This window comes from Fistularia commersonii, chromosome 12 (genome assembly GCF_037954325.1).
Source record: "Fistularia commersonii isolate RoL2024-O1a breed Wild chromosome 12, RoL_Fcom_v1.0, whole genome shotgun sequence".
In the NCBI taxonomy this organism is placed as follows: Eukaryota; Metazoa; Chordata; class Actinopteri; order Syngnathiformes; family Fistulariidae; genus Fistularia; species Fistularia commersonii.
The window spans coordinates 9,006,559-9,022,473 of record NC_141295.1 but is presented as its reverse complement, the minus strand read 5'-3'; the positions used below and the strand labels follow the sequence as shown (position 1 = coordinate 9,022,473).

Below are 15,915 nucleotides of genomic sequence, written 5' to 3'. Positions count from 1 at the left end.
TAGGAGAGTACTTGGTGTGTCTTCTGGAGGGAAAGTAGATAAGGAGACTTGGTGGTGGAATGAGGAAGTGTGGGAGTATATACAGAGAAAGCGGTTAGCAAAGAAGAAATTGGACACGAACAGGACTGAAGAAAAACAGACGGGAGTACAGGGAGATACAACGAAAGGAAAAGATGGAGGTAGCAAAGGCAAAACAAAGGGCGTATGAAAGCTTTTATGCTCGGTTGGACAGTAAGGAGGGATAGATGATCTATACAGGATGGCGAAACAGAGATACAGATGGAAAGGACGTACAACAGGTCCGGGTGATTAAGAATATAGAGGGAGATGTATTGACAGATGCGAGAAGAGTAATTGGAAGATGGAAATAGTACTTTGAGGAGCTGATGAATGTGTTAAATGAAAGAAAAGCAAGGTTAGAAGAAGTGACCATTGTATACCACAAAGTAGCAGTGATTAGTAAAAGTGAATTGATGATGGCATTGAAGAGGATGAAGAGTGGAAAAGCAGTTGGTCCTGAGAATATACCTGTGGAGGTGTGGAAGTGTCTGAGAGAGGCAGCGGTACAGTTTCTGACTAGATTATTCAACAGGATCTTAGAGAGTGAGAAGATGCCTGAAGAATGGAGATGAAGTATGATGGTGCCCATTTTTAAGAATAAGGGGGGTGTGCGGCAACTATAGAGGTATAAAGTTTATGAAGCATACAATGAGTTATGGGAAAGAGTAGTGGAAACTAGACTGAGAGAAGAGGTCAGCATTTGTGAACAGCAGTATGACTTAATGCCTAGAATGAGTACTACAGATGCACTATTTGCTTTGAGAATGCTAATAGAGATATACAGAGAAGGCCAGAGGGAGCTGCATTGCATTTTTGTAGACCAAGAAAAAGCATATGACTGGGTGCCAAGAGAGGAGCTCTGGTGTTGTATGAGAAATTCTGAGTGTCTGAGAAGTATGTTAAACTGGTGCAGGACATGTATGCTAGCTGTGAGACACTGGTACGGTGTGCTGTAGGGGTACTGGAGGAAGATACAAAGAATATGGTTAGATGAAGAAAGTTGACTCGCTGTGGCGACCCCTGACGGGAAAAGCCGAAAGAAGAAGAAGAAGAAGTTTGAGGACTCGGGGGTGGACTCTCTTATGTTTGGGGCTGAAAGCACAAAGTGGATTAAAAAGCTCCTTGTTGGCAGGGCCCTGGGGGAAGAAGAGATGGGCCTTGAGGCCCTCAAGGCGGTGCCTGTTAATGGGCTGTCCTGGCAGACACGCCTATTCTACTTGATGTGGATGTCAGGGACAGTGACCCTCGGGACAGGCAGATAAGGGTGGTGGTACCTCTTTAAAATAAGGGACCAGAGGGTATGTTCCAACTACAGGGGTCCCAATCCTCAGTCTTCCTGGCAAATTGCATTTACCAGGGAAAGGCTACTGGAGAGTGTAACCTCAGACTCAGGAGGCAGCAGTTTGCTTTTCATCCTGGTTGCAGAACAGAAAACTAAACTGAACTAAAAAGTGAGGAGCCTAAAATTGAACCATGGAATTCCTGTCCAACATGTGTTGATGGTTGACAGGGCAGATTTAGATACAACCCATTATCCTCTATGTTTGAGGTAAGATCTAAACCAGACCAGGGCATTTAATGGCCTGCAGAACAAATGTGGCTGGTTGACCTTTCCTTTCCAGCCCTGCCGTGGTCTATAACAAATAAGAAATGAAGGCTGATTCCATTCCATCACTCAACACCACAGGAACTGCCTAGAGCACACCACCTTGGTCTGCCCCTAATTATTTTGTCAACTCCTCAGACCTGTCTCCCGCTTCAATGACAGTCAAATATTAACAGCCCAAAAGATCCTCGCCTTCGAGTGGCTCCCCTGTGGTCGCAGACTCCGCTGCCCCATCAGCAAAACCCAGAGGAGAAGGGCAACCATCATTCCTTGAGCTGTCCTACTCCCCAATTCCCAGCAACCCTGCAAACCCCTCATCGCCATTCTAGCCCCTCGCCGAGTGTAATCTTCATCTTCTCCTTTCGGCTTTTCGCTTCGGGGGTCACCACCGCGAATCAACCTTCTCCATCGAACCCATCTAACCTCCATCCAACCTTCATATCCTCTCTCACTACGTCCATATATCTTCTTTTTGGTCTTCCTCGAAAACTCCTGCTTGGCAGCTCAAGTTCCAACATCCGTCTTTCAATATATTCACTATCCCTCCTCTTTGCATGACCGATCCATCTCAGTCTGTTACCCCTACAGCGCTCCGTACCAATGTCTCACAGCTAGCCTACATGTCCTGCACCAGTCTAACAAACTTCTCTGCCACTCCAGACTTCCTCATACAATACCAGAGCTCCTCTCTTGGCACCCTGTCATATGCTTTTTCTAGGTCTACAAAAACGCAATGCAGCTCCCTCTGGCCTTCTCTGTATATCTCTATTAGCATTCTCAAAGCAAATAGTGCATCTGTAGTACTCATTCTAGGCATGAAGCCATACTGCTGTTCACAAATGCTGACCTCTTCTCTTAGTCTAGTTTCCACTACTCTTTCCCATAACTCATTGTATGCTTCATAAACTTTATACCTCTATAGTTGCCGCACACCCCCCTTATTCTTAAAAATGGGCACCATCATACTTCATCTCCATTCTTCAGGCATCTTCTCACTCTCTAAGATCCTGTTGAATAATCTAGTCAGAAACTGTACCGCTGCCTCTCTCAGACACTTCCACACCTCCACAGGTATATCATCAGGACCAACTACTTTTCCACTCTTCATCCTCTTCAATGCTTTCCTCACTTCACTTTTACTCATTTGTGCTACTTTGTGGTCTATAATAGTCACCTCTTCTACCCTTGCCTCTCTTTTATTTTCCACATCCATCAGCTCCTCAAAGTACTCTTTCCATCTTCCCATCCCTCTTCTAGCATCTGTCAATACATTTCCCTCTCTGTCCTTATCACCCGGACCTGTTGTACATCCTTTCCATCTTTATCTCTCTGTTTCACCAACCTGTATAGATCATTCTCACCCTCTTTAGTATCCAACCGAGCATACAAGTCAGGTACGCCCTTTGTTTTGCCTTTTCTACCTCTATCTTTACCTTTCGCCGCATCTCCCTGAACTCCTGTCTGTTCTCTTCAGTCCCCTCAGTATCTCACTTCTTCTTTGCTAACCGCTTTGTCTGTATATATTCTTGTACTTCCTCATTCCACCACCAAGACTCCTTATCTACTTTCCATCCAGATGACACACCAAGTACTCTCCTACCTATCTCCCTGATAACACTTGCTGTTGTCCAATCATCTGGAAGCTCAACCTGACCACCCAGACCCTTTCTCAACTCCTCCCTGAAAGCCATGCAACACCCATCCCTTTTCAGCTTCCACCACTGTCCTCTGCTCTGCTTTTCTTGATCTTCCTTGTCACCAGAGTCATCCTACAAACCACCATTCTATGCTGTCTGGCTACACTCTCACCTACAACTACTTTGCAGTTACGGATCTCTTTCAGGTTAACTCGTCTATACAAGATGTAGTCGACCTGCGTGCTCCCACCTCCACTCTTATAAGTTACCCTATGTTCCTGTTTTTTTCTGGAAAAAGGTATTCACTACAGCCATTTCCATCCTTTTTGCAAAATCTATCACCATCTGTCCCTCTGCGTCCCTATCCTGTATACCAAATCTGCCCATCACTTCTTCATACCCTCTATTGCCTTCACCAACATGTCGATTGAAGTCTGCTCCAATCTCTCATTTCTGGGAATTTTCTGCATCACCTCATCTAACTCATTCCAGGACTTCTCCTTCTCTTCAAATTCACAACCCACCTGCGGGGCATAGCCACTAACAACATTGAATATCACACCTTCAATTTCCAGTTTCAGACTCATGGCTCTATCTGACATTCTTTTCACCTCTAGGACGTTCCTAACAAACTCCTCCTTCAAGATAACTCCCACTCCATTTCTCTTCTTGTCAGTACCATCAAACTCTTCTTCCTAATTGGAAGGCATGTCAGAGGGATTCAGGAGGTCGTCAAAGTATTCCCTCAACTGACCTACAACATCTCGAGTCCAGTTCAGCAGTTCCCCATCTTCAGCATACACGGTACTGACAGTGCAACGTTAACCCCTCCACCAGATAGTGGAAACTTTCTGACAGGGGCCGTTGCCAGACCTTCGCAGCAGACCATGACAATATGCTGCATCCAGATCAGGGGGCCGTCCCCACAAATCAACTTCCAGTTGTGACTGTCCTTGCCCCGTGAGCATTGAAATCCCTGAGCAGAATGAGGAGTGCACTATTGCATCCCTTCCAAGGACTCCAAAAAAGGGTGGGTACTCTGTGCTGCTGTTTGGTGCATAGGGACGTACAACGGTCAGAACCCAGCCACAGGTTGAGGGATACCACCCACTCATCCACATGGTTAAATCCCAACATACAGGTGATGAGCAATGGGGCAATTAGTACTCTCACACCTGCCATCGTCATATCAAGAGAGTGAAGAAGTCCAAGAATGAACAAGTATCCATCACCACTCAAGGAGACTAATTCAGGAGCCCAGGCTGTGCATCAGAGTAATATATAACTAGACCCTATCAGACTCACACACCAACTCAGCTATGCTCAGATTCTGAAATCCAGTGATGTGGACTTTATCACCTCCATGTTTGATTGTAGTGTCTTGTAAATTGAAGATGACTGAGCTGAAATAAAATTCATCTGAAAGGTCCAACAGTGTGACTTTACAGTCCAATACAATTATCCTTTAATACACCTGACAAATTGTTTCAGCTGATGAAAAGTTGAAAAAAACTGTAAAGTGAAATAAGAGAAACATATTGTCGCAAAAATGTGTACAGAAAAGGGTCATTCAAATATGGACAAATCCCATTATTAGGTGTTGCAAGTTTTGATGTATGGTAATTGACAAAGCTTGGATGGAAAATGCATATCTGAAAATTAGCTGATCATAATAGCTTTTCAATAGATGTTATATAAGCTACCGAGACTATTTGAGGAGCCATCAGACCTCTGTGTTAATCCCTTTTTGAATATTTACTCTTAAAAAACTAACAATGTTTTACCCTTGGATTTGTTGTCAGAACATAGTCCATCCCACCTACTGAGTGACAGAGAACATCAAATACAGTCACGTTGGCAGTCATTCAAATTGAAGGTTAGTCTGTGGTATATAAGTACTGGTCTTTTCCAGCAACTGTACACTGCGCAAAGGAAGCAGCAACGAAGAGCAAGGTTTGTTTTAAGCTTCTATTTCTCTGCAATTCTCTCCAAATAGCGAGCCTCACAGGTCACCATGGCTTCACTGTTCACTCAATTGCCCATGATGCTTTTTCAGGTCCTACCAAGAGTAATCTTCAACACTACCCACCACAAGAATGCTGCCTGCTCTTCTTTTTGGTGCCATTCTGGCACTGACTGTTGTTGCTGGTGAGTATAAGTCTTCATTTTTTCTATCGTATTATGTAAGCAAGAATACCACTGGCCGTTTGAAGCAACTAACTGACATTTCCATCAAGCTTTACAATGATTAAACAGACATTCTTGAAATTCACTACACCTTTATCTATTTGCGGTCAACAGATGATCCAACCAACAGCCCTGCAACTGATGCTGTGGATGGGGCAAATTCAGCTTGTCCTCCCAACTGGCAGAGCTACAACAATCGCTGCTTCTTTTATGATGCAACACCTAAGAATTGGGCTCAGGCTGAGGTAAACATCCAACTCGATGTTCATTTGTCTAGGAACATTGATGTGGCTGTTTGGGTCAGAGATGTTCAATTGACTGTGTTTGTTTTTCACTCCAGTCCAACTGTCAGATGCTTGGTGGAAATCTTGCTTCTATTCAAAGCAGCGATGAGCATGCATTTGTTCAGGGGATGACAGTTGGTTCAGCACCGTCATGGCTGGGAGGATCAGCTTGCCAATTGGTAATATATCAATTTATCACGTTTGATTCTACATACATTTAGCATTTCGCATTTTATCATACCTCATCGTTACCGTCTTCTCTGTCTGACAGCCGGGCTCTTGGTTCTGGAGTGATGGCAAGCCCTTTGGGTTTAAATCCTGGTGTCCAAGTCAACCAGACAATACACTGAGCACTTGCTGCCTGCAGATGAACAGTCAAGGTAAATCATGCCAGCCAACTATGACAAAACAAATGATTGCTGTTGCATTGCAAATTTGGATACTACAACTGATGGCTTATTCACTCAATATGAAAGCTGAGAAGAAGAGAACACCTATAGAAAAGCATGAGAGTCATTTACTTCTATATGTCATTCTTTCATATTTTGATCTACCAGTTAGGAAGACCAAATGTATGGTTTTCCTTTGAGCACAGTGCTGTGATATTTGTCCTGGCTTCAGGTGTGTTGTCTCACATGTAATTATTCCCTTGTTTGTTATTTTTGGCACACAGTTGGCAAATGTTGGGATGACGTCGCGTGCAACGCTTTCCTTCCATCAGTGTGTGAAAGACATCCGTGATGATTCCTGCCCAGAAAGAAACATACAGCATGGTCAAACACAAATATCAGAGTAGAACCTGCTTTTTGTACCAGTTGTATCACACAAAAACAGAGGGCGCAGTGTCACATCTTAAAACCTTGCTGCTGTTTGAGGGATCAAGCAATAAAGGATGTCAATTTTTATTCCATCAGATGCAAACATTAAAAAACTTGACAACCAAAAAAAAGGATGTTTGGTCTTCTTTTTGGCATACAGTGTGTGTGTGTGTGTGTGTGTGTGTGTGTGTGTGTGTGTGTGTGTGTGTTTGCGTTCCTGAGTGCGTGCATGCGTGTGTGTGTGTAAGATACACAAAAACCATCTTCTATCAAGGCACTTGATGAACTGGCATCCCAAACAATTTTGAATGACCTCAGCTTCCTGAGCACATACTGCTGTTGGTGACATTTCCTGATGATCTCCTCAGTGTTAGAGGAGAACTTCTGGAGGTTGTCGAGGGCATTGCCCAGGTACCTGTGCTCCATCACTGTTTCTACTGGCTCCATTTGTATGGTGGTGGTGATTGACTCTGCCGGTTTTCTCTGCCTACTTATCATATTGCTATCTAGCAGAAGCCATCCAGCCATCTATTAATCTATTATCTACTGCTAATCCTACACTCAGGGTCACAGGGGGATGCAAGAGCCTATCCCAGCTGTCATTGGACTAGACTGGAGGCCAGTCAATCGCAGGGCCCCAAATTACTACCGTCCAGATCTAGTTCATTGTTTCTAGGGATTTAATAAGAATAAGAATAAGAATAAGAATAAGAATAAGAATAAGAATAAGAATAAGAATAAGAATAAGAATAAGAATAAGAATAAGAATAAGAATAAGAATAAGAATAAGAATAAGAATAAGAATAAGAATAAGAATAAGAATAAGAATAAGAATAAGAATAAGAACAACTTTATTAATCCCGAAGGAAATTACTGTGCCAGAGTTACAGAAAAATATAACAGTAATAAATAATAAAAGAAAGGCAGGATTAGAAATAAAAATAAACTATAAAGTGTCTCAGTGAAACTATAAAGTGTCTTAGTAAGCAGTGATAAAACTATAAGTGTCTTAGTAACAACTAAGCCCATTATGTCTAATGGGCTTAGACATAACTTGTGTTGGCAGCTGCATCTCCAGGTTTGTCCAGCTTTTTGAAAAAATCTTTGTTGGTTTTGCAGTTTAACAAGCAAGACGTCTGACTCCTTGGCCAGCCCCTCATAAGACAGCTTTTTGTATTTCTCTGCGTGTTTGGTCACGTAGTGATGATTCAAATTGTAATCCTTGAAAACAATGACTTATGCACCACAAACTAAGCACCTGATTTTATCTTTGACTTCTATAATTAAATGTAACACATTCCACATTTTGCTAAAAATGCGGCATTCGTCTAATTTTTCCTTCTTTTGGCATGAGATGACATTATGAGGGTCTGGTGGGAAGTATTTTGCCTTCTCAGGTGTGCCCACATATAACCAAACTTACAATTTCAAATTCCAAGCAGCGCAACATGCATGGTGAAAAAAAATCATTTTTTTCATTTGCATTTCTTATTTGTTATAGACCACTGCAGGGCTGGACAGGAAAGGCCAAGCAGCCACATTTGTCTTGCAGGCCATTACATGCCCCAGTCTAGTTTAGATCTTACCTCAAACATAGAGGGTAATGGGTTAAGATAAGATAAGATAAGATAAGATAAGATAAGATAAGATAAGATAAGATAAGATAAGATAAGATAAGATAAGATAAGACCAACTTTATTAATCCCGAAGGAAATTGTTGTGCCAGAGTTACAGAAAATATAAAAGCAATAAATAATAAAATGAAAAAGGCAGAATTAGAAATAAAAATAAACTATAAACTATAAAGTGTCTCAGTGAAACTATAAAGTGTCTTAGTAAACAAGTGATAAAACTATACGTGTCTTAGTAACAAGTGAGGTAAGGAGTGCAAAATAGTATGATAAAAGGAAAAATTGTAGTGTACTGTTATGAAATGAAATATTGCACAGTTCTGAATATTGCACAGTGTAATGAAATATCGCACAGTTTTTGTTTTTTTTTGGTTAAAGATAGGTTTTTATGGTTGCCGGCGGCTGAATGGAGAGGAATTAAAAAGTCTGATCGCCTCAGGGAGGAAAGACCTCCTGTGGCGTTCAGTGGAGCTCCTTGGTGGTATCAGTCTACGGCTGAAAGAGCTCTGACAGGACGTCAGAGTGGCATGCAGGGGGTGATGGACATTGTCCATGATGCTGAGGAGCTTCCTCAGCATCCTCCTCTCTGACACCTGCACAACAGACTCCAGCTCCACACCCAGGACAGGTCCAGCTCTCCTGATGAGCTTGTTGAGTCTGTTAGCGTCAGCTGTCTTGAGCCTGCTGCCCCAGCACACAACAGCGTATAAGATGACACTGGACACCACCGAGTGGTAGAACATCTGCAGCATGGTCCTGCAGACGTTGAAAGATCTGAGCCTCCTGAGGAAGAACAGGCGGCTCTGACCCTTCTTGAAGATGGCGTTGGTGTTAACAGTCCAGTCCAGTTTACTGTCCAAGTGGACACCCAGGTACTTATAACTGTCCACAATGTCCACCTCTGTACCCCTGATGGTGACTGGGGTCGGATGGGTCCTCTGTTTCCTGAAATCCACCACCAGCTCCTTTGTCTTTGTGATATTGAGCTGGAGGTGGTTCAGTCCACACCACTCCACAAACCTGTCCACCACGCTCCTGTACTCCTCCTCCTGGCCTCTGTTGATGCAGCCCATGATGGCAGAGTCATCAGAGAATTTCTGCTGGTGGCAGGACTGCCAGGAGAACCTGAAGTCTGAGGTGTAGAACGTGAACAGGAAGGGAGACAGGACTGTCCCCTGCGGCGCCCCCGTGCTGCTCACAATGGTGTCCGATGCGATGTTTCCCAGCCTCACGTACTGCGGCCGGCCTGTGAGGTAGTTATTGATCTTAGTTATTGGGTAGTTATTGGGTTGTATCTAATTCAACCCTGTTAACCGTCAACATGAGTTGGACAGGAATTCCATTTGGCTCAGTTTTAGGCTCCTTACTTTTCAGCTCATTTCTGTTTTTTGTTCTTCAACCAGAAAGCAAAGGAAACTGCCCCTCCTGGGTCTGAGGTTCAGCTCTTCAGTAGCCTTTCCCTGGTAAATGCAATTTGCTAGGAAGACTGAGGATTGGGACCCCCTGTAGTTGGAACATACCCTCTGGTCCCTTATTTTAAAGATGTACCATCACCCTTATCTGCCTGTCCCGAGAGGCCCTGTCTCTGACATCCACATCATGTAGAATAGGCATGTCTGCCAGGACAGCCCATTAACAGCCACCGCCTTGAGGACCTCAAGGCCCATCTCTTCTTCCCCCAGGGCCCTGCCAACAAGGAGCTTTTTAATCCACTTTGTGCTTTCAGACCCAAAAATAAGAGAGTCCAGCCCCAAGTCCTCAGACTCTATATCCTAATTGGAAGGCATGTCAGTGGGATTCAGGAGGTCGTCAAAGTATTCCCTCAACTGACCTACAACATCTCGAGTCGAGTTCAGCAGTTCCCCATCTTCAGCATACACGGTACTGACAGTGCAACGTTAACCCCTCCACCAGATAGTGGAAACTTTCTGACAGGGGCCCTTGCCAGACTTTCGCAGCAGACCATTACAATATGCTGCATGCAGATCCCACAAATCATCAACTGCCAGTTGTGACTGTCCTTGTCCCATGAGCATTGAAATCCCTAAGCAGATTGAGGAGTGCACTCTCGCATCCCTTCCAAGGACTCCAGAAAGTGTGGATACTCTGTGCTGCTGTTTGGTGCATAGAGACAAACAACGGTCAGAAGCCACCCCGCCCACAAAAAGGTTGAGGGATACCACCCACTCATCCACATGGTTAAATCCCAACATACAGGTGATGAGCAACGGAGCAGTTAGTACTCTCACACCTGCCCATCGTCATTCTCCAGAGAGTGAAAAACTCAAAGAATGAAAAAGTGTCCATCACTACTCAAGAAGAGCTATTCAGGAGCACAGGCTGTGCATCATAGTAATATCTAGCCAGACCCAATCGGACTGACACACAAACTTAGCGATGCTCAGATTCTGAAATCCAGTGATGGGGATTTTATCACCATTCTACAAATGATATCTTTTTACCACATTATGTACCTTAGCCAATTAGATATTTGATAGCAGTGTCTTGTAAAATGAAGATGACTGAGCTGAAATAAAATTCATCTGAAATGTCCAACAGTATGACTTTACAGTCCAATGCAATTAACTTTTAATACACTTGAAAATTGTTTCAGTTGATAAAAAGTTGACCAATACTGTAAAATGAAATAAGAGAAACATGTTTGATGTAAAATGCATATCTGAAAATTAGCTGATCATAATAGCTTTTCAATAGATGTTATATAAGCTATCATGACTACTTTGAGGAGCCATCAGACCTCTGTGTTAATCCCTTTTTGAATATTTACTCTTAAAAAACTAACATTGTTTTACCCTTGGATTTGTTGTCAGAACATAGTCCATCCCACCTACTGAGTGACAGAGAACATCAAATACAGTAACGTTTGCAGTCATTCAAATTGAAGGTTAGTCTATGGTATATAAGAACTGGTCTTTTTCAGCGACTGTACACTGCGCAAAGGAAGCAGCAACGAAGAGCAAGTTTTGTTTTAAGCTTCTTTTTCTCTGCAATTCTCTCCAAATAGCGAACCTCACAGGTCACCATGGCCTCACTGTTCACTCAGTCGCCCATGATGCTTTTTCAGGTCCTGCCAAGAGTAATCTTCAACACTACCCACCACAAAAATGCTGCCTGCTCTTCTTTTTGGTGCCATTCTGGCACTGACTGTTGTTGCTGGTGAGTATAAGTCTTCATTTTTTCTATCGTATTATGTAAGCAAGAATACCACAGACTACATTTCATGTTTTGATGGACTATGTACTGGCAGAATAATGGAATTTGGAATTAACATGTTTCTTTCAGCATACCACTGGCCGTTTGAAGCAAATAGCTGACATTTCCATCAAGCTTTACAATGATTAAACAAACATTCTTGAAATTCACTACGCCTTTATCCATTTTTCGGTCAACAGATGATCCAACCAACAGCCCTGCAACTGATGCTGTGGATGGGGCAAATTCAGCTTGTCCTCCCAAGTGGCAGAGCTACAACAATCGCTGCTTCTATTATAATGCATCGCCTAAGAATTGAGCTCAGGCTGAGGTAAACGTCAAACTCGATGTTCATTTGTCTAGGAACATTGATGTGGCTGTTTGGGTCAGAGACGTTCAATTGACTGTGTTTGTTTTTCACTCAAGGCCAGCTGTCAGATGATTGGTGGAAATCTTGCTTCTATTCAAAGCAGCGATGAGCATGCATTTGTTCAGGGGTTGACAGTTGGTTCAGCACCTTCATGGCTGGGAGGATCAGCTTGCCAATTGGTAATATATCAATTTATCACGTTTTGATTCTACATACATTTAGCATTTTGCATTTCATCATACCTTATCGTTACCGTCTTCTCTGTCTGACAGCCGGGTTCTTGGTTCTGGAGTGATGGCAAGCCCTTTGGGTTTAAATCCTGGTGTCCAAGACGACCAGACAATACACTGAGCGCTTGCTGCCTGCAGATGAACAGTCAAGGTAAATCATCCAAGCCAACTATGACAAAACAAATGATTGCTGTTGCATTGCACATTTGGATACTACAACTGATGGCTTTTTCACTCAATATGAAAGCTGAGAAGAAGAGAACACCTATAGAAAAGCATGAGAGTCATTTACTTCTGTATGTCATTCTTTCATATTTTTGATCAGCCAGTTAAGAAGACCAAATGTATGGTTTTCCTTTGAGCACAGTGCTGTGATATTTGTCCTGGCTTCAGGTGTGTTGTCTCACATGTAATTATTCCTTTGTTTGTTATTTTTGGCACACAGTTGGCAAATGTTGGGATGACGTCGTGTGCAACGCTTTCCTTCCATCAGTGTGTGAAAGAAATCCATGATGATTCCTGCCCAGAAAGGATCATACAGTATGGTCAAGCACAAATATCAAAGTAGAACCTGCTTTTTGTACCAGTTGTATCACACAACAGTGGGCGCAGTGTCACATCCTAAAACCTTGCTGCTGTCTGAGGGATCAAGCAATAAAGGATGTTAATTTTTATTCCATCAGATGCAAACATTAAAAAACTTGGCCACCAAAAAAAGGATGTTTGGTCTTCTTTTTGGCATACAGTGTGTGTGTGTGTGTGTGTGTGTGTGTGTGTGTGTGTGTGTGTGTGTGTGTGTGCGTCTATGGGAGTGTCTGTGGAAGATACACAAAAACCATCTTCCATCAATGCACTTGATGAACTGGCATCCTAAACAATTTGGATCCAGAACAGGGTAGAATAACAGAATTATCAGAATCAGAAGGAATCAGAAATATATAATCAGAATATATATATATATATATATATATGTGTGTGTGTGTACAATGTATATTTACATTTTAATGCCTGTATGCCTGTACAGAGTTGTGCGTTGTACAGAGTTATAAGTAACTTCGCTCTGAACTTTTGTAGGCCTTTTCTGTTTGCCTACAAAAATATCTGAATCACAGATGTTTATTATATTTTGTCCATGAATACTTAGTAAATAATTCCAAATAGTCTGTTCACTTCCTTTCATAGCTTTTCTCCTGGTTTTGCCACTTCCAGACATGCATTTTCATATTATAAAGCATTAAACAAATCACATTTCAGCCATTATCTGTTGCTAGGCAGCATCAAAGTCAAAGAAATCTGCCTGGGGGGCCTGCACAATCGGTTCTGCAAGCCCTGTATGCAATAAAATAAGTGTTGATGACGCTGTTGCTTCAACCAATCAAATTTTGAGTTGGTAACATCAAAGCATTCTAGCAGGCTACAGCAAGGTCAGCATATTCACACCCTCTGATTGGATAGTCAGAGTGGACAAGTGTTTAGTGAGGAGAAGCATACTAGCGAGCTGCGAACAGAAATATATTTTTGTTTGTTTAATATCGGTTTTGTCAACTCACAATGGCTGGAGGAGGAGATCAAACGAATTTAGTTGCTAATATACTGTTAAAGCTGTTTTCTAGATGGACTTTTGAAGAAAAGCTGGACATAGTAAAGAGATATTGGATAACTCCTAAACTAGCGAAGCTGTCACACACCAGGAAAAGGATTTGTCTGACATTTTCAAGTCACGAACTATGACCGGTAACCCTGGCTCACAGGCTCCGAGGTACACTGCAAATGGTATTACTGGGAGTGCTTGGAGCTGAAGCGCATGGATAGTCTGTACCACAGAATAACTGAACTCTTTTTGAGGATGGATTTTGTCTACAAATGATCAGATTTTTTGGTGAGTAAAATGCTGCTAGTTTCCTAAATAATAATGAACTCTTTTTGAGGTTATATTGGTGTTTTTTATGTGTATTAGCTGTTTGTTATAAATTTATTGTGGCTACTGTCCGTTTTTGTGGCTCCCGCCCCAGGACCAGACTTTGTTGTCCCGGTTTGTTCAAATTTCATTCAGGGAAAAACATCACAATGGTCAGGAACTGATCAAGCAAGAATGGTCAGATAACAGTCAGATAATAGACTTACTACATATCCCGAGCCAGAATGAATGTCACCCCGAGCAGATGGGTCACCTTCTCTTGCACATCCGCTGAGAAGCGTCCAGCGGATGTGCATCATTCTGCAATATTCTGCATCATTCCATCTAACTCATTCCAGAACTTCTCCTTCTCTTCAAATTCACATCCCACCTGCGGAGCATAGCCACTAACAACATTAACCATCACACCTTCAATTGCTAGTTTCAGACTGAAGAAATCAACATACTTGCTTTGCTCATGAAGTAGACATTATACACTTGCTTTGCTCATAGAGTAGACACTACATTTGCTTGGCTCATGAAGAAGTCAACATATTTGCTTTGCTAATGAGGTAGACATTACATTTGCTTTGTTTAACATATAATCCAATCAAACAGCAGTCCAGACAAACAATACGAGAGGTCGGTGCCCGAACAGGGAGCGAGCCAGACGGAGTGTGACACTAACAGCTCGCAGTTGTAGGTGAAAAGCCCTCTTTCTCTCAGGTCACACCTGTTAGGGAGGCCAGGTTGTTTTCTTCTCTTTTCAGACATCAGTGTGAGACGGACGGGATGTGCGGACCCAGAGATAGTGGAGAAGGATGGAGAAGGAACTGGGGCAAAGGGGAAAGACTTACGGGTGGAAAACAACTACACACCTGGAAGACCCTATCACGCCTTTTATGAATATTCATGTAAAAACTGTATGTAACACCTGGGCAGGGAAAGAAGGGTGCTTTTTGCTGGGTGTTCCAAGCATAAGACCCGTTTACTTCAGGCGCTAGGAAAACAGCACAAGTTGGGGCTCCTGTATTGGACGATTTTGTATCAGGGATTTTTGAAGAAACTTTGCTGAATAAACACATATCTAAATTGATCCATCTCGTTGCAAATTATCTCACTCCAGCTAAATTCCCACGACTTCAGTTTTGGTGCCCACCTTGGGGCTGGAGCGGTGCAGACAGGACGAGGACGACAACCGGGAAAAAGGCAAAGAAGGCCAGGAGGTGTTGGAGGAATTGGGACCTGCACGAGGGGAGAATTGTGCCTTTCTGTGTCTGCAGCTGCATGACTGAAAGGTAAGGAGAAAACCAGTTGTTTATATGGAACTGAATTTCTCCAAATCGGGTATATTAAATTGAGACACAGAATAGTACTGACCGTGTAAAATTTGAATTAAGAGAAAGAAGCGTACAGGGTTAAAATCCCAGGATTGGGTCAGAAGCCCGTATTGACCCGTAATAGATTGACGCTGGTGTTGTATTCAGCACCATGTTGGGAGGTTTCCATAGTTCTAGGGGAGATAGATTTCCCCTAAAAGAGATATAAATAAATTGGAAAAAAAAAATATATATATAAATACATTATTTAAATAATAATAATAATGTCACGGAATTGGGTTAGAGTCCCACATAAATAGATGGGTGAAAGTCCTGCAAAAAGTCCTGAAAGGATTTAATTATTAGCAAACATGAAATAAATATGTAAATAAGATAGAAGAAATAGATAAATAAATAAATAATAAAAATATATCTATACATATTTTTGTTACATCATATATTAAACACTGATGGAGGCTGAATCTAAAAAGGGAGTGTGAGGGAGACGGTGGCTGTGTTGGTTTAACATTAGGAGAGATGTATGGGACAATGGAAGAACAGATATTGTCGTCGGTAGAAAGGAAGGGGCGACGAAGGGTAAAAGAAAAGTTGCAGAAGGAATGGGTACGTGTAGGAATTGAATGTAGAGAGAAAGAGAGGGTG

The 15,915-nt window shown here is 42.4% G+C and overlaps 1 protein-coding gene across 1 annotated transcript; it reads left to right on the top strand.

The window, feature by feature from the left end:
- Positions 1–5,161: 5,161 nt before the first annotated feature.
- On the top strand, positions 5,162–6,723 carry LOC147228711 (type-2 ice-structuring protein-like). Its single transcript, XM_086156873.1, has 6 exons — positions 5,162–5,256; positions 5,360–5,451; positions 5,605–5,735; positions 5,831–5,953; positions 6,046–6,154; positions 6,448–6,723. Exons 2-6 carry the CDS (start codon positions 5,400–5,402, stop codon positions 6,513–6,515), a joined length of 483 nt encoding a protein of 160 aa, XP_086012999.1. The 5' UTR covers positions 5,162–5,256; positions 5,360–5,399; the 3' UTR covers positions 6,516–6,723.
- The last annotated feature ends 9,192 nt before the right edge of the window (positions 6,724–15,915 follow it).